Genomic DNA, 19,970 nt, shown 5'->3' on the forward strand with positions numbered 1-19,970 from the left:
TATTATTTTTGACTGCATCAAATACACAAAATGTTACATACGATTTGTATATTTCAAAATATTAATTTATGGGTAACAATATTGCTATAGGAGATTATGTTTTTGTGTCTAATGAACCAAATGAAATAACGATGAATGAGAGTATTGAGTTTTCTGATTCAACTAGCAAAAATGCCATGGAGGATAAACCTTTTGATGACACCAAATATGCCAATGGTGTGTTTGCAAATATGTGCTAATATTTAACGGCAAACTTCCTCTAGCATTAAGAGATGAAATTAAAATGGATCAATTTATAGAAGTATGAAGTCTCGTATTAACAATAATTCTTTCAAAAATTCTGTTGGTGGACTATTAAGAAGACATAAAAGAAAGGATGTAATATAAACTTCAATCGGAGAATATAAAGAATGAGAACCGAAAAATGAAGTATAAAGTCATACAATAATACTATCCCCTAGCACATAAAATTCAGAGCATGAATGTATAAAAGATCATCTTTACTGAGAAGTAACTTAAATAAGATAATAATAGATCAACTTTAAGGGTCTGTATTGCTGAAACCTATAGTAACCAAGTATATATGAAAATAGTTTTGCCACCACCGGTCCTTCCAAGCATTGTAATGGAAAAGCTCATAAAAAGGTATATTGTTTGCCAGAATTTAACTATATTGAAGTTTAGGTTTAATAATAATATTTAAGTATTATTATTCTTCAATTATAAAGAGCATTTTGATTAATTTACACGACATATTCTTAAATTCTCTCTAAAAACTTTAAAAATTATTTTTAATTAATTTTTCTACATCAAAACAAAAGTAATGACATCATTATTCTATAACTAAACACTAAATTTTTCTAAAACTAATTTAAGATACCTAAAATGAAGATAAATATAGAGGTAGCTAAACACATCGAAATGCTACACGCGTTCCAATCTAGTGATTTGCTTTGCTTTTGAGGGGTCCTTTATTATATCCATATATAATGAAAGCGAGAAAAAAACGAGAAGACTCGATCGATGATAATTGAAGACGTTGACGTAACATCGGAAACAAGAAAACGTACAAACACTACAGCAGAAGGCTGTCTCATGTCAGACTTTACTAAAAAAGACATCAATCCAATAACTTAATTCTTGATTGTATGTGAACATATAATTACATCTTTTTAGCCTTAACAATCGTCCAGTTCCATGTTGTAGTATCCCTGATTAACGAACGAGAACATGCGACCTGAATTATATAAACCTCACAACATGCACTATTTGTTACTTTTCGATATAAAAAGCTATTAGCCCAAATAACTGTCCATAAAATTGCTGGTGGATTTTTAATTAGACTCCAGTCTATCAAATATGAGCTCCTAATTCAATTCCTTTGACTGGAACCATGTCCAATAGAGCCAAGTAGGGGGAACTTAATTCTTTTATAGTTGCGTAGTCAAACGGGGTTTGTTGAACAATATTCTACCTAATCCAATGGAACGAAAAGGTCGCAATAAAAATTCGTAATGATACCAAAATAGCAAAGGATCAAAATGCCAAACGAGTTACCCAATCTTTTGGCGGCTTTGGGCCACCTACCCAAAACTCCAGCAGCTGCAATTGGCCATTTTACCTGACTCCGAATAATTTCTTTTTTCTCGGGTATATTCCACGATTTCAAAAAAAAAGGAAAATCGAGGAGGGTTGGGTGGTTCCCCCCAATTTTTTCACCCCCTCTTCCTCTCGCGTCGCCTCGCCTCGCGCCTCGCCTCGCCTGTCAACGTTTCAACGCATTCTCTCTCTCTCTCTCTCTCTATAAATATATATATATATTTCGTCTTTTTAGTGTGTTCTTTTCCTTTACTAATTTGCGGACGCCTCGCTGGCGGCGCGTTCCTGTCGTCGCGATTTCCAAGGCGCGCGATTAGGGTTTCGGAGGAGGGGGGAAGGCGAGGGAAGCCGAGAGGGCGAGAAGGAATCGTGCGGCCATGGCGTCCAAGGTCTCGTCCTCGGCTTCGGAGAGCAAATCGGATCCCGACGGCGGTCTTGAGGTCGTTTGATTTCTTTTTCTGTTTTGTTCGATTTTGCTTCGTTTTTTTGTTCGATTTTAGCGTAATGTTGGTGGAGGGTGGGGGGTTTTATAGCAACTTTGATGGAATTTCGAGGTGATTGGGTTGGAAATTGGAGCTACATTGTGGCATTTGGGATTTTTCTTTGAGTCGTTGTAGCAAGTGATGGTCTGAGATGATGGGTCGGGGATCGTCATTATCAGGGAAGCTTTTAGTGGTGAACCGAAGAGAGGAAGGAAGACATGGATTTGAGTAAGAGAAGAAATTTGAATGCGAGGAACTTGTCTGGGTTTGTCCTAAAATTTCGGTGGTTATTTGCTCAGTCCAACCACAATCACGGGGGAGACTGTTCTCACGGCTTGAATCATGACAGCTTGGGACTTGGGAGCAGGGAGGCAAGAATTACAACCACACAAGTGAAATCATTGTATTTGCCAGGTCCACATGCATTCCGCCTGCCCAGCATAGTGAAACAGTTTAAGGAACTGAGGGTTTATATGATACGGGAAAAGGTCAAATGGAACCTTTTCTCGACAATATGGGTCTGCTCTACCATAATTTAAATCTTGAGATGTCAAATAAAATAATTTAAAAGTTCTTACAACCAAGTGTTAGCAGGTGGTGTTTAAAGTGATAGATGACCCTGGAATATATAAGAAATGGGAAGAAGAGATAGGAAATTTTGGATAGAGATTGAGCAGTGGTCTGGAACTTGCTTCTGGTTTTCCTAACTCTCTTGGAGGGAAGGAGTCACTATAAAACTCATATAAGTGGGAGGAACTTCCTTCATTGGAGAATTTCTTGAAATGGACCACTTCCCCTTTTATAGCTCGCTGTACTAGTATATATAAGTAAAGGAAAAATACACAGGATAGAATTAAATAAATGTACGAGATATTGTTTCTTCATCTTCTTCCTCTTCTGCCATGATCATCTTATCTTGATATCATTGTGCTATTCTCAAGATTGTTTGGTTTTTATGATGTTCCTTGAATTTGAACATCTTTGATTGGTTATTATTATAAATGTTATTTTGATCCTGATCAAGAACTTTCTTATATAGTCAAGATGTTGCAATCTGGCAACTAATCAAATTTACAGAAAAAAGAATCACGTTTTAGAAAATGTTGCCAGTAACCAGTGAGAACACAACTATTTAACTTGTAAACTCAAAGCTGTCTCCAATCATATCCCATCTAGAGGTACTGCATCAATTTGTTCTTCTATACATATTGTTAGATTAAAAACACTCTAATTTCCATCTGGCAAGGCTTCATCGTGAGGCTGTCCACCCATCAGAGAAGAACAAAGATGCAAAGTTAGTGTGGTTACATTATATCATAATGCATAGGCAGCAGATGGTTGATTTTGAAACTTGCAGGCATTTAATGCATGTCACATTTAAGAATACTGTTGATAGATTTGTATATAAAAAAATGAGTAGGAAACAAACATGATCAAGTTCTTTGAAAGAAATGAGAGATAAATTGGCTACTGGCGTACTATTTGAGGATATACTGGTATAGTATATTAAGAGATTGTATTTGAATATGCAGTCATACTAATGTCTACATGAGTATTTTGCCATCCAAAGACATTAAGTTATAAGGATTGGCCAAGTGACTTCACGATAATATTTGGTGCTGCATATTCTGGTTTATATTATGGCAATGATAAGCTAAGTAATAACACCTCTTTCATATATCTAGTTTAAAAGTTCTAGATTTGATTACTTATTATATAATAAGTTTTATCATTGTAGCTTGTATATTTTCCTGTTTGGAAAATGCAATTAACAAAAGGGAAAATGTATATAAAAAGTCAATATAATTTTGGTATTTTTGAGGTGCATCGTGCATCTAGATCATGTGTTTGGCTTCAGGAGCCTCTTATTGTTTGTTGGCGTATATGCGATGTTGTTATTACTTTTTTACTTTCTCTGTCTAAATATATTTAGCCTTTCTAATAGTCTTTTTGGCTTTAAAAGTAAGGACCATGTACCCTATTACTAACTTAAATTTGTATTGCAGATAACCAAAGTTAAAGAAGGAACCGGTGTATCACGGGACATTTCATCTGTTATTGAGTCCCTGAAGAAACAAATTGCTGCTGATCGTTATATTTATATTAAGGTAAGTGCCATGCCCTTTGTTACCACAAGTAGGGTACCTGATTTTGGCGATTGGTCCTGTATTCTCTTGTGGATGCCAGTTTGATTCTAAGCTTTTCTGCAAAATTTCAATATTACAACTCCATCCAGGACAAAATGGAAGAGAACAAGCAGAAACTCGGTACCATCACACAACATGCTTACAATTTGTCAAAAGCGAGGAGAAATACTACATCCAATTGTACTGATATAGATGTAGATTTGTTGACAAGAAGGCAAGATGATGCTTTGTGTACGCTGAATAGTCTTGAAATATCGGCCGGAGAAAAAGACAGCATCAGCTGTGAAGAAGAAAGTTCTTATGCCTCATCAACTGTTCTTTTAGGAAGCAACTTGGGAGGAAAGAATGCGATCCGACCAATAAAACTGCCTGAAGTAACAAAACTACCTCCATACACTACATGGATCTTTTTGGACAGGTGGTGTATCTGAAAAAACATAGGTGTTTCCAAAGTTCTCTGAAATAAGTGCCTAAAATATTTATTTAGCTTCAAAATTACTGGACATTATGTTCTTTTCCCTAATTTTCGGGATGGTTGAATTTTCTGACGTCTAATTTTTTATATTACTTTTGGAATGCACTGTTAGTTAAGTAAAATCATCAGTTATAGTGAATACATGCGTAAATTTATTTTTTAAGTTATGTTGTTATGATAGTTTGAATAACAATAGGTTCTATCTTGTAACACATATCATCCCAAATCTCCAAGTTTTCATCTTCTGATACAATTTTAGTATGAATCGAACAATTCTACCAACTTGATAAGCTGCATCTATGACAGGGTTCTCTCAACTTCTTTAGCCAATCTATCATGATTGAGGAGTCTGTGCTAGTTTAACCCATATTTCGAGTAGGCTCAGAATCTCTTCTCTTTGTTAGGCAATGAAAAATTTGTCTTGGATTTATGAAATTTTTATCTTATGTGGTATAGGTTTAGTGCATAATATGTTATAAGTTATGATTATACATTAGATGAGATCTTTCAGTGTATAGTTTGAATTTTTTGATCATTTTAAGCAGATAAAATTTATTTTACGTCAATTTTAAATATGCGGTTACAGTCTAAGAATATGTTTTCTTGATGGGCTGATTAATATTCGGAGAATAAATTCACAACTTTTCTTTGAATCAACAAAAAAATTTATCAATAAATCTGAATCATTTGGGGTTCCTCTATAGCCTATATAGGTCCAAGAAGTAAGGTTTAAGGGCTCATACATAATAAGTGAGTCAGAGTATAAAGTGAAAAAATGCCTATATATATATATATATACAAGATACATGCATACCACTGTGACTTAAGTCACTAAACGTATAGTTATTTGATTTGATTATGTTATAAATATAACTTATATAAATGTGCAAAAAGCTTGTTTTTGTCATTTCTTTCTTTATATTCTTAGTTTCTAATTTCTACATATCCTAATCGAAGTTCATCTGAAAGATGAGTTGATATTATATGTGAAACTATAAGGATAACATTAGTATATCAAAATATTGCAGAACTTATACTTTTGAATCTTCTACTTTCTATGAAATCTCAATACTTATGACTTACTGCCAACCTAACCTGTCCTGGAGCTACTGAAACTACATAAACTGAAATTCTTGGAGGCAGAATAAAATAAAAATGATACTTCTGATGTTCTTAAAGCAATGCAACTATTATAAGTTGAATGGTGTAGATAATTTGTTCAAGATAATGTCAAAGATAATTACCAATCATTTACTATTGTTTTCTCTTTCTATACATTAAGTTAAAATATCAAAGTTAATCTTGTTTTCAATGAAATTTATGACTCTGAATGATGTTGGGCCATATAGTGCGTGAAATTTTGGGATCTTATCTCTATTGATGAAGACAATAGCCTAACTTATGGGAACAATTTTAGTGGTTGATTTGGTAGTTTATTATCTTTTGATTGATTTTATATTGCACCAATCTTGCTCCTTTGTTATTGGATAATGATACCATTCCTTTCCATTTTGTTGTCACTTTAATGCTTTTCAAATAAAATTTAGATCTAAAATAAAGTTTCGTTAATAGGAAAGTACCACAACCAAGCCTTTATTCCCAAACATCATACGCAATTAATTTGTTACATCTCTTCTGTTTATTGATGATAGATTTATTGATCGCTAAACAAAATCTGTGCAGGAACCAGAGAATGACAGAGGATCAATCTGTTGTTGGTCGTAGAAGAATCTACTATGATCAAAATTGTGGTGAAGCCTTAATTTGCAGTGATAGTGAAGACGATGCAGTTGAGGATGAAGAAGAAAAGAAAGAGTTCAGAAATACTGAAGATTATATTATTCGGTAACATTGTAAACTCTGATTGCAGTACTTTATCTTTCTGCATCTATCTGGTTTTTGTATAAAGAGGCCTACTATATCGATTGTCAACTTCAGCCCAGTCAGCAACTTTTTATATCGTAGAGCTAATTGACCTACATAATAGCTTGTTGGATCTTTGACCTTCTAATAGCTCATTAAAATTGTTTGAATGACATTATAACTTGCATGTGGAGAATAAACTCAGTATAAGATGTCGAGGAAGATGATGTTTCTAGTAAAGGAAATAGGAACTTTTTTGGTAAAGGAACCGAGATCGGGTTTTGGCTATACCCATTCACGGGTTGGGATATTAGATCTCAATCATACTGTCTTCCCCAATGGATCCGCGACAAGGGATTAAGCTGCCGACGATCTCCATCACCAGTGGCCCATACCAAAGAGTCCCTCATAGCTAGGGCGAACGAGCCAAAATATCAAGCTAGCTCAAATTGGCTCGACTAGCTCGATCCAAAAACCATAATAACTCCATTAGTCTAATTGTAAAATCACTAAAGCCTATTTGATACATTAGAGGGAAGGATGGTTATAAGGTAGCATCCTATTGATTTTTCAATATGGGATTAAACACCTAAAGATTCCTTATCGAAAAAATAACAAATAAATGGAGTATGCTAAGAATCGAACCCAGGCTAACTAGCTTAGAACAAAGTATCTTAACCAGCTGTGCTACATATAACTTACATCTATTTTTATCTATATACATATATCATCTCACATATTATATATCGAGCCTACTTGAGTTGAGTTCCGCTCAATTAAAATTTTGAGTCCAAAAACTTAGCTTGGCTTGGCTCATTTAGAGTTCGAGTCAAGCTCTAAATGAGCTGAACTCGTGAGCCAACAAGCTTTTTTGACAATCCTACTTACACATGACCCACATGATGTGGAGGAAGGTCAGCCAAAGTGGCTGATTGTGATTGAGCACTACTCCTTGGCCAACGACCATGGAGCTCACCCTTTCAGCAATGAGGGCTCTAATGAAAAGCATCAACATACTCCACACATGGTGGGAAATATGTCTGAGAGGTCAAACACCAACTTTGATAGGCACCAAGCTCCTCGGTAGGAGGCTATGCGACATAGCCTCCCCAGAAAATTAGAGTACCCATGAAGGGTGCCCAGGGCATGGGGATTCCCACATGAAGCTTCTTGGCTAGTCAGCATCGACTCAAAGTGATCGACAGACATATTTTGCTGGCAAAGTCAAAAAGGCCAAAAGCGAGACTATACTGAAAATACTCAATTAAACTGAAATTAATTGAAGAAGTGGAAGAGGACTCATCAACAAATAGTGGGGTGGTCTTTACTTGCTCCGCCTTTGCCCTGACAGCTCGAGTCCGATGATCGTACGCTTTGACAAGGGAAGAAGAAGACGGCCAAGGGGAAAAGAGGAGGGTTGGGAGGTTTTTATAGAGAAAAAAAATCCTTGGTTTTGCCCCAACGGCATCACAACAATTTCGATGGGATTTGTCGTTATCGTGAAGCGGGTCGGTTAAGGAAAGAAGAGAATGAGGAAGGAGAAGGCACATGTATCACACATGACCTTTCCTGATTTTAATTTTTTTGTAATTCTGGTTTTTACATATATATTTTATTCATCCTTATAAATGTCCAGGTTAGTAATTAATTTTTCTTTGTACTTGTAGGATGACCATTCAAGAAACTGGCTTGTCTGATACTGGGCTGAGTTTGTTAGGTCAGTGCTTTGAGAGGACTCCTGACGAAATAAAGGCAAGTTTTTCGTGTGCAAGCTATGACTTTCTGAGTTACTCTCTTAAATATGATGAGCATCATGCTTCGTAAACTTGGGTGTAGCTCTTTCCGATTCATTTGTGCTGGCATTGACAGATGTATGAAACAACATCAAACATCTTATACAGGCAAGATATGAGAGCTTTTTAGTAGAGAAAAATGTGGAATGTGTTAAAAAAGAAGTTGAAAGTGATGCCAAAGTTAGAAATGCATTTCTTGAAAAAGATCTGGATGCTGCACTGGATTCTTTTGATAATCTTTTTTGTCGTCGATGTCTGGTAGGCACCTTACCTTTTATAAATTTAATCGTCATATTTGGTTGACATCTTTAGATTATTTTATTTGTTTGTTCCTGGTTGATTTTTGTAGGTTTTTGATTGTAGACTACATGGATGCTCTCAGGACCTGGTATTTCCTGTAAGTGGATGCGTGCAAAAGATGATTGTTCTGCTTCTTTCATTTGCTTCTTAATTTTTGTAGTTTCTCCCCATCAGGCAGAAAAACATTTACCTTGGAGCAACTCAGATGAAGGCATACCATGCGGTATTTATTGTTACAGACTGGTATATATTTGAATTTTGTAGCTTGACAATTTCTATTTTTTTTTACCTCTTGCGAATTGCTAAAATCTTCGATGGTTTCCTAATTTTTATTCTCTGTGTTATTTTACGTCAGGCTTCCAAACCAGATAGTATTGCTGCAGTGGATTCTCAAGCACCTCAAAATATTGTAGAGCCCACCCATTCATCTGGTAGTGCTGGAATCCAGCTGTCTCCTAGAAAGAAAACACAAAGTTCTTCAGTAGGAAGGAAAGCAAAATCTCAACAAAGTGAAAGTGCTTCTTCAAATGCAAGAATTGTTTCAGAGAGCAGTGAGTCTGAAATACATCCATCTCAGAATAGCTTATCTTTTCAAATCACTTCATCACCCGTAAAAGGTAAGCTAGGTGGCAAATGTGGTTTACGGAAAAGAAACAACAAAAGAGTTGCTGAGCGGGTTCTTGTCTGCATAAAAAAGAGACAAAAGAAGATGATATCAGATTCCGATTCAATTGTTAGTGGATCGCTTTGGCCGAGGGATATGAAGCTTAGATCGGACACACGTAACGGTAACAAAGACTCTAGTTCATCCTCACAGAACAAAGTTCCCAAAACTAGAAATTCCAAGAAAAAGGGGGCACCTCAGAGGGACAGTGTTAATTCTGTTCGTGCTGAAGTTCAGAATGTTTCTAGTGGTGAAATGGCAAAAGAGTTATCACCAACAGATGTTGACAATAATTTTCCGAAAGAAGAGTTTGTTGATGAGAACATTTGCAAGCAGGATGAGCCTTGTAGTAAATCCTGGAAGGTCATTGAGCAAGGACTTTTTCTTAAAGGTCTTGAGATCTTCGGAAGGAATAGGTCAGTGTATTTTGTTGAGATAACCTGTATATGCCCATTATTGCCAATTTTAATCACTTGCTATATTATGTATTCAGGCTAATAGATTTTTATTGACAATGGATATGTGGGTCCATTTTAGTTTGCCTTGCAGTATGCATATGATAATCTCCTCTGCCTGCAACCCAAGATTATTATCTATTGGTAGATTATCTCGTTTTTCATTATCTCTTATATTATTGAGACAAAGGGATGATAAGATGTGAGAAGGTTAATTTAAACAACTTATTGGTCTTTGCGAACATGAATGGCTGATTCCATGTGTTTAGTTTGCATCTGATTCAGATTATCTCCAAAACCAAATAAATAATAGCAATTTAGGGAACTGATGAAAGTATAGGAACTCCCTCAGAAAAATTTCTATGACAACCTTTTCAGCTTTTCAGTAGCTTTACTAGGCATGCAAAGAGTTTGGATGAAATGGAATTATGATTACTTAAATTGGCGCAAGTTTTTTCACATAAGGAAGATAAACTAAGAGACGTGATGAAACATCTTTGAATGACAATATTTCAAAAGTGATAATATCGTTGACAAACATTTCTTTTTTCAAGTTTCTTATTATCATTAATAAACAAATCTTTTCTGTTATGTCATTATCTAATCTTTCCTACTCTATGTTGACAAATTTTATGCAAGTCGATCAACAAAGTGAGTTCCATCTGCAGAGAGTAGGTGCTAAAATTACTTCCCTTACTAATGTTTGCAATGTTGAAAGTTCACCTACATATTTATATCCAAATTTCACTCTGGAGAAGTGTCATAAAATTCTATTCTGCTGGAAGAAAGGATAATATAACTGGGTACCCCTTGGAAAGCCTTGAAAAATATAAGGTAGATATCTTTATTGCTAGAGTAGTAGGAAGTTTTGCGGACATTATTATTGATTATAGAACCATAGATTTAGTACAGATATAGTTTAGTAAATATGATGGCAAAACTCAGATTGAAGGTTTGCTTTCATGTCAAATTGGCTGTAAATAGATCAAATTATCATCTCAGATGTCAGAACTTGAGGAAAAGATCTCTTGAGGAGACTCTGATACTCTCACGTACCTTGATGTATAAGTCCATCTTTCTGTAACAACAATTCTTAGCTATTAGATGCCATAAAAACTCTGTTGCTAGTGTTTACATAAATTTTCATAATTTTCAATTTCAGACTAGTTGAAAAGGTATCTCCTATTTCTGATAGTGTATTTCATAGGTTTCAGTCAGAGAATCATGACCTGAGAATACAAATAGTTTAGTTTAAGATGAGGTGTAAATTTTATAATTTGATTTCAACTGCTAAGCTGCATAAGCAAAATGTCACATTTGGATAATGATGAGATCTTTCACAACTTTTAAAATACAATCTTATATAAAAGAGATTTCCATCTACTATGGAAATTCGTGATTTCTTTTTTATGTGTATGTGATAGAAATGGAAGTCTAGTTATGCCATTCCAATTCACTTATCAGAGGAGGTGACACCAAGCAGCTAATGGAGGAGGCAATATGGACGGAGGCATGACAATCCATTTGAATGCCCGACATGTTTTGATGCCCCATTCAAATGGACTTTCCCCCGTTTGAACACCCGTCGGCATTCGCTGCCCTATTTGAACAGAGTTTCGTGCATTCAAATGACCATCAAACTCTGAGGACAGGTAGCCAGTTTGGATTGGTCGGTGGAGATTAACTCGTTGAGTCTATAGTTGGTTCAACTTATCAGTTTGAGTTAAGTTGCTTTTGGCCATTGGATTGATTAGGGTTTATTATGAAAGGAGTTGTATATCAGTTATTTTGGGCAAGCAATGGAAATATTTTCTTTTTCTCTTCTCTCTTCCAAACTCGGGCAAACTACCCAGGGGTTAGGGTTTGTCAATTTTCATCCTTCTGTCCATTAAATAGCTGGGTTATTAGTTGATAGATCTGTTGGGTCCTTATCAGGATGTAATCTCCAGATTTACACAATACCCTCTGGAGCAACTTGCTGATGCCCATTTTACTTCGAAGTTCAGATGACTGGGTTTATAAATATCAGTGGCTCTGACTTGAACGAAATCTACTTATATCTTGGACTCTCTCAAATCCATTGCACTTATGTAACGTATCAGGGCATATTTGAGAGTTAAGTGGCACCTATTTGTTTGCACTGTACAATTGCATAATCTCTTATTATCATCAGTGTTTGTTATAGACTATGTTATTGCTCCTGTTTGTTATTTTTGTACCAAGTCCAAAAGAAATATGCTTCTCTGTCTGTGCAGTTGTCTAATTGCTAGGAATCTTTTGAGTGGAATGAAAACCTGTATGGAGGTTTTTCAGTACATGAGTTACGTTGAAAATAGAGGACTATCTGGAGCACCTGATGGTGCAAATTCTCTTGTTGAAGGACACCCAAAGGTTCATTGTGAATTATGTTGTCAATGATATATGTATAAGTTTTATTTCTGTCGAGAACTTGGTATCTTAATCTTACACCACCCTGATAACTTGCAGGGTGGTGAATTACGTGCAAGATCTAGATTCTTTAGAAGACGAGGTAGAGTTCGTCGGTTGAAGTACACATGGAAATCTGCTGGTTATCATTCCATAAGGAAAAGGATTACAGAGAGAAAGGATCAACCTTGCCGCCAGTACAATCCCTGTGGTTGTCAATCTGCTTGTGGAAAGCAATGCCCTTGCCTCCTGAATGGGACATGCTGTGAGAAATACTGCGGGTGAGTTTGTCCCTTTTTTTTTCTATGCCTAACTACGATTCTGGTGATATGTTCTTAGTATTTTGTGATTGATGTATAGAAATTATAAAAATTGACAGCTGCATGCATGTCCATCCAAAGTCCAAAAACTCACACAAGTAGCACTCTGGAACTTCAGAATCTGTTTACATACTTCCACAATTAGATCTCATATTCTATTTTGATTTTTCAAGTTTCTCATACAAATCACTTTTTTTGGGATGGCATATATACCATAAAGACATGAAGTGAAGACTAATTGTCCTACTAGGTTTATGGCTTTGCCTTCCATCCATAACTTTGTATGTTATATCTGGAAGTACTTGTAGAATTATTATTGGTATGGAATCCTAATCCTGTATCTGTCCCTAATTAATGTGCTATTACCTATCTTCATTTGGGAATCACAATCGTCATGGTGGTGAATTTACTGAATACTTTAGGCATGCATTTCATTCTTCTTTCTTGTTGCAAAACTTGCATTAGCAGTTGAATGCTGGGTAGTATACACATACATACAGACATGTATGTTTTGATGTTAATTATAATCAATTGTGTGAACTGACGATGCAAGTATGGGAATCACTATTGGTTGACTGTGGGGCTATTGACTGAGACTTCTGTCATGTTTACTCTCTCGTTGCGAAGACTGAATTAGTAGTTGGTTGTTGGGCTAGTTATCTTTTTATTCACTTGTTTGTGACCCAATAGACAGGTGTCTCTTAGGTTGATATCCATATATTCATGGTACAATTCATGGAGTGACATTTCAACTGATGCATAAAGGATGCTTACATCTTACCCTCCCTAGACCTTGCATTGGCAGATGCACACTTTTTTTTCTTCATTTGTAACCCAATATACATGATTATTACGTTAGAAATAATAGCAAGACTTGCTTATTAAGGAGGTTATTACAACTTCTATCTCTTGATGAACTAATTTATTAATACAACATAATTAACCTCTGTATGTAGTATGGAATGATGTATAAGTCAATTAACTGTTGACCTGTCGTACACTTGTAATTTATGGATTGTGCCATTCTAATTGACCCACATAATCAATATCGTGTAAGCTTCAATTGAAGCAAGTACTTTTGTATTCTTCTTAGCTAGTTTTGTATGGCATGCTTTGTTTGACAATGCTTATGTTAATAATAAGCTTCCATTAGATGTTTTGTTTATGTGATCTTGCTTTCTTGCAATAGGTGCCCAAAAATTTGCAAGAATCGATTTCGAGGTTGTCATTGTGCCAAGAGTCAGTGTCGAAGCCGTCAATGCCCATGCTTTGCTGCTGATAGGGAATGCGACCCTGATGTGTGCAGAAATTGCTGGGTCGGGTACGTGTGTAGCCTAGCTGGCTCTTTAAGGACCAATTTCCTCCTCTCTGTGTGGCTGTGTGTGCGCGCACTTATGTATAAATCTATATGCTTTGTCAAATTACTTAGTTCTGTTCTTATCAGGTGTTCTTCTAGGCAGGTGCAGAGAAGACAAGGCAGTCAAAGAATATAAAATGAAAAAGAAAAACTAGCTTAAGAAAAATCATTATATATGCCAACAAATGAGTGGTCAGTGCTGATGTAAAGTAGAGTCAGTAAACACAGTTATTATTTAATTTATCTAGAGAAATGCTGAATTCACTGTCATCATCTATGCTCACATGATACAAGAAACTGAGACATGTCTAGGTAATTGTATAGGATAATAAAGGAAACTGTTTCTGAAACAGTGTTACACTTTTTTTGCTTACAGAGTTACAGTTTAATCTTTTCATTTGTGTAGTATGCCTTCTGATTTTAGTTGATAACATTTTGTATTGTTTATTCTTACTTTTCTGTCCAGTTGTGGTGATGGTACATTAGGGGGGCCGAATCAAAGAGGTGATAATTATGAATGCCGGAATATGAAGCTTCTTCTGAAACAACAACAAAGGGTAATATAAACCACTATTATTCTATTTCATACATTCGGACTTATTTTTTTCAGTTGGAGGTATGCTGAGAAATCTCTTTCTTACTCTCTTATAGTAGAGGTTATGGTTGTGAGTTCCCGATATCATGATGTACACTCTTAAAGGTCTATGCAGAAACCGTAAATTTTGCAATCATATTGCCAATTGTATAATAGAGGGCCTCATATAGTTTTGAGAACATAGTTATCAGATGCGGATTGGATGTTGACTTGGTTAGAGGTCGAGTTACTGGATTACATGTTCAACCATTAGGTCTCCTGTTTGGACTACTGATTTATTTAGAATTATGTTAAATATTTAAATATATACTTGTAGTAGTAAAAACTAAAAAAGCAATGCAATTGTATTTCTTTCATTATTTAGCCATTTTAAACTAATATTAAGTTTAAGTACATCAAATCATATGGACTCGTACAAATTTATATCTTAATTGCACTTTTAATTTTTAAAAATAGCTTATTTTTATTTTAGGTCTAATTTATTTTTATGGTAAATAATAGAATAGTTGAATATTTAGGACAACTAGGTAATTTTAAAAATAAAATGAGCAATCCAGTTGGCTCCTCGTTGCATGGTTCAATGGTGGAATTGTTGGCTCGGCCGATTTTTACCGAATCAATTGCATTTCCATTCCAGTAACAAAACCAAACTGGCTTGGTGGTCAATTCACCGGTTTACCTATCCGACCACCTAGGCCATTTCGATTTTGATAACTATGGTACTTTGAGAACAAGGCTTGACTCCTCGCATTTCGTTTGAAATTATTTCAATTTCTTGCTGCATGTGTTCATCATTGCTAACCTATGTGCACAAGTGTGAAATAGAAACAATTTCACCAGTGTGGGGTAAGGCTGCTTATATCTTCTCCTCTCTAGATGCCTCATTTCATGAGCTCCCTGCATTAGGAAGCCTTCCATAATGTAGGACAGTATTCTTAAGCTAAATGCCTTGAATCTGATAAGACATCTATTTGGTCATTTCATATATAAAAATGTGTTTTTACAACGTATGATTTGTTGCATATACTCCCTACATAATAATTCTTAAATTGTGAATTTATGATCTTTATACTCAAGGTTCAAGCTAGATATGATCTCTTTAATGCACTGTGTATTTATGATGATATAATCATCTCTATGTACGCATGCATATGTAAGGTATTTCACAACTGCAAATGCATGTACACATTATCTACATGTATAAACACATAGGGACACTTATGTACTCTAGGAAAAATATGCAAAAACACTTGGTTGGATTAGGATGTAGGAGATATGGATGTTTGGTATCCTCAAAGTGTTAATCTTATGATGCTCAATCAAACTCTTCAGAGTATACACCAACAAGATCAAGGGGCATGATATCCTTGCATCATACTTTTTGCGAATATGATTTGAATAGAAAAGTAACTCCATTTCTTAATTTGGCTACCCACTCTGGAAGTCTTTCATAGTTACATCTGTGGCACCATAGAACTCTATTTGAGATCCTCAAAGCTCATGCCTTCTTTCTTTACGGCTTCAAATATCTGCCACAACCAAATACTCGTCGCTGCATGCCTTGAAAAAGTTGATTTGCTTTTCCTCATCCAGGTCAGAAATTGCTTGAACCAATCAACCACTAGGTATTTTACTACTTAGGGGAGTTAGTCAGCAGTATTTAATTTTATAATCTTCGACCAAAATGTTGAAAGATTAATAGGCCTCTCAGATGATATTCAGGTAGGGGTGAAAATAGGGCGTATTATATCCGATCCAACCAGTTCTGTATCCAAAAATGTAGGATATGGGTTGCAAAATTTCTATCTGACCTGGACTAGGATTTGGATACGGATAGGAATTCTAAAACGGATTCAGATTTGAATACGGATATATGAATTTCATTAAGATAAAGAATCAGATATTGATTCAGATTTGGATTGATCTGTTTATCCACAAACATGTAACCTGAATTCACTACTATCTAATAGATTTTTAAACTTTCTAGCTCCCCAAACCTGGTTTAGTTATACTTTATTTTGCTTTTTCATATTCTATGATCCACATCCTATTATTAAATATGGACTATTCAAATATTTATTCATTAATAAATATATAATAAGTGAACTTATTAGTATATTGCATCCTTAAACTTTCTTGCTTTTACAATTCTCAAATTTCAAATATATTTAAATTCGTTATTTCTCAAATCTATCTAATTCCTATTTTATTTGTATTTTTATTTGTTAAGTTCTCGTCAATATTCAATTTGTATCGAAATCCATTTAAGATTTAGTTTATATTCAAATTTGTTTAAGATCCGGTTCGTTTCCGTATTTATTCAAAATTTGGTTCATATCCGTATCCATTGAAGATTTGATCTATCCAATTAATTTATGTATCCATTCTATCCGGATACGGTTTTACATTTGTTATCCATCTAATATCCATATTTGAATCTGTATCCGTATCTAGAGTAAATATGGATCCAGATGTATATTGACTTTACCTTTGACTCTTCAAATGAGTCTTCCATGTCCAAATTAAACTTCACCCTTTTGCCATTATTAGACAGACAATTCTACCATTGTGGCTAATTTTCAATCCATGGAATTAGTTCTCTTTTATCTTTTGTGTGAAGAATGTTGTTTCAAAATGTCAAGCTGAAGCTTTCTGCTACTAATAAAATCTATACACATAGGTTTTACTTGGAAAATCGGATGTTTCTGGCTGGGGGGCATTCCTTAAGGTAAGATTTTCCTTATTTCTCCTTTTATTTTTTATTTTTTGAGAGTGAAAATCTTGTTTACTTATCTAATGTCTGCATTCGTTACCTTTGGTGATTCACAGAATAGTGTTGGTAAACATGAATATCTTGGGGAGTACACTGGTGAACTGATTTCTCATCGTGAAGCTGATAAGCGTGGAAAGATATATGACCGTGAAAACTCGTCATTTCTTTTCAACTTGAATGATCAGGTATGTATCTTTATTGTTTATGCTATTCTTGCTAATCGACATGCTATTATTCAATTCTCCAACAATTCTGTGCAGTTTGTTCTTGATGCCTATCGGAAGGGGGATAAACTGAAGTTTGCCAATCATTCTCCTGATCCAAATTGCTATGCAAAGGTTATTATGGTAGCAGGTGATCATAGGGTAGGTATATTTGCGAAAGAACGAATTGGTGCAGGAGAGGAACTATTTTACGACTATCGCTATGAACCAGACCGTGCCCCTGCTTGGGCTCGAAAGCCTGAAACTTCAGGGTCAAAGAAAGATGAAACACAACCTTCGAGTGGTCGAGCCAAGAAACTTGCATAGTAAGGGAGATGTCATCTTTTGTACTGCTGGAATTATTAACATTCATTTTTTTGTCTATTCATCATTGATTCAGAAGGTAAAATGGGTGTATCATCTACCATTAGGTCCATTTTTTTTTCTCCATATACATTTTGAACTTTTTTTTTCTTAACTACAGGAGTTATTCGTTTCATCCTTCAATTCAGTGTTGCCCCATGTTGGTTTCTTGTATAGTTTTCTTACTTCTGCATGCATATGAAGTTCATTCGTACAGAATTTGGAGGAATCATAATTGGGTAATTTTTGGCTATAGCTTAACATGCTGGATTGCAGCGCTCACACCTAAAGTGCATTTAAGGCCTTCGATTATGTAGTAGGGTGTTTGATGGCAGTAAATTCAGTTTTGACATTTATTAATTATGTCCATAGAAATTCTCTCCTTTCTTTGATTAAATATCGTGTACTCCTTTACAATCTTCAAGATCTGCCATCGTGGTTTCAGAGCGTCAGAACTTGCCTCATCTGCTTCTTCTATCTATCGTCCCAGAAGCCTTACTGTCATTCTCGCTGCTTAAAATGCCATATCAATATTCTCAGAGTTGCCATTCACATATATCTTGTGTTAGAATGAAATCGTATGGACGGACCAATCTGGAAGTCTAAACATATGGCGTGGTTTTGCATATTTTCCGTAACAGTTGAAATGGTACAGGCATTAAGTTAAGAGGTGTGCCATATATGGCGATGGTACAGTTGAAATGGTACTGGTTTTGAAGGGCATATATACAAAGGAATAGTGTTTGGTCGGGTATCAATGTAAAGAAAGAAAATATCATGACTTACAGACATACATCATGACCATAATTGCATATGATTCTCAAGTATGTACATAAGATTTACTGAATGTTACGGCGAGTAGTCACTGATTACAAAGACATAAACTGGCCAAACTGCTTGTCTACTGGCTACTGCAGGGAGAGGTCAAGGGATGTAATTCTCATTATAATTAGTCAGGTTTGTTAACTTGTCTTATAAATTAGATTATGTATATACAAACATTAGAAGTTATCATCCAATGCTAGTGCCGGAGAATCCGCTCACTACCACGGGTGGATGTCCACATCCCTCACCTAATATTCTACTTTCGAAGGAATGAACATTAAAAGAAGATGCACTAAAACATTGTGCTTCTATTTTTTTTTCCTTTTTTCTTTTTGGCAATTAACACAGGTTTCTTTCATTAAGAAATATCCACTTTCCTTTCAGATTTAATTAATTTAAGTGTTACATCTTTGATTTTTTTATTGCAATTATAGTAAAGTAAAGGGTACTATCTCAATATTGAGATAAATATATTCCGCTTAAAATAACTGACCAAAGTCAAAGGGATTGATATATGTTATTAGGACTAAACCCAACAGCTTATTTCTTCAGCCTCCAGTGTGTGCCATTCTAAACCATCTACATGCATGCTTACTATCTGGCGTTTGGCAGATAAGAGTAGAATAATTAGGAAGAATACAAATATACAGCGGACCTATCTCAATCATCGTAAGGTGATAAGGATGTACAAGTATTGTTCACCAGTTGCGTATAATTTAGGGGGAGAAGAAAAAAGAGAGAAGGAAATGGGAAGCAAATCTTAACCTTTGAGCCTTTAAATGTTATGTATTCCATCCCGTGACAAATTAAGATGGGCCACTTTAACTTTATCACCGAATGCTTCCATCATTAGTGGACTCTGCTGCAGAAAAAATAGACCAGCTATTCATTTTCTTTAACAGGTTGTGGGATCCATATTGTTCTTATGTGTGTTCATGAGAGAGTTAAAAATAATAATAATAGTAGTAATAATACTTGATGTCTTTGCCGGTGTGGATGTGTGATACTTATTACTAACTTTATTTTTTTTTCAAACCTTTCAAACTACTGATAGCATATCTAATTTTTCCCCTTCTCCATTTTCTTTTTTACTTTTTTCTTGTGAGAGAGTAGCAGGCAAGGTCCAGTTAAATTTATTGATCAGGAGACATATTATCTTGTTCTTTTACTACCTTGGATGCTTATGTTCCTTTGTATTACTTTAGCAAGTACTCAATGATTTACTCCTTGCCAGCTAAAGACCCCACCCTTAATCAAGCTAAGCTACATGCCCTACAGGAAAAGATAAGTGAAGTGATCCACAAGCATGGCCTAATTGCAATTGCATGC

At 35.3% G+C, this 19,970-nt stretch overlaps 1 protein-coding gene across 2 annotated transcripts; it reads left to right on the top strand.

Annotated features, from left to right (window-relative positions):
• The first annotated feature begins 1,584 nt into the window (after nt 1-1,584).
• On the top strand, nt 1,585-17,960 carry LOC140799730 (histone-lysine N-methyltransferase CLF). 2 transcript variants are annotated; one of them, XM_073154196.1, is made up of 16 exons: nt 1,585-2,039; nt 4,088-4,189; nt 4,318-4,669; nt 6,387-6,548; nt 8,234-8,318; nt 8,468-8,617; nt 8,709-8,756; nt 8,834-8,902; nt 9,015-9,739; nt 12,034-12,169; nt 12,266-12,486; nt 13,715-13,846; nt 14,349-14,439; nt 17,158-17,205; nt 17,307-17,435; nt 17,511-17,960. In XM_073154196.1, the coding sequence occupies exons 3-16, from the start codon at nt 4,629-4,631 to the stop codon at nt 17,778-17,780; spliced, it is 2,307 nt and encodes a 768-aa protein (XP_073010297.1). In that variant the 5' UTR covers nt 1,585-2,039; nt 4,088-4,189; nt 4,318-4,628; the 3' UTR covers nt 17,781-17,960. The 2 variants fall into 2 exon arrangements, with proteins under 2 accessions (XP_073010297.1, XP_073010290.1); XM_073154189.1 differs by having other exon boundaries at nt 1,620-2,039; nt 4,318-4,646.
• Nucleotides 17,961-19,970: the final 2,010 nt, after the last annotated feature.

Source organism: Typha latifolia, chromosome 1 (genome assembly GCF_019914945.1).
Source record: "Typha latifolia isolate L0001 chromosome 1, TyphaL0001v2, whole genome shotgun sequence".
NCBI classification, from domain to species: Eukaryota; Viridiplantae; Streptophyta; class Magnoliopsida; order Poales; family Typhaceae; genus Typha; species Typha latifolia.

What these genes read in the sequence shown, in the direction of transcription:
- LOC140799730 (XM_073154189.1), top strand. Translation starts at nt 1,977, where the DNA reads ATGGCGTCCAAGGTCTCGTCCTCGGCTTCGGAGAGCAAATCGGATCCC. An exon ending in GAGATCTTCGGAAGGAATAG is followed by an intron (nt 9,740 to 12,033) that starts GTCAGTGTATTT and finishes CTGTCTGTGCAG; the next exon opens with TTGTCTAATTGCTAGGAATC. An exon ending in TTTTCAACTTGAATGATCAG is followed by an intron (nt 17,436 to 17,510) that starts GTATGTATCTTT and finishes AATTCTGTGCAG; the next exon opens with TTTGTTCTTGATGCCTATCG.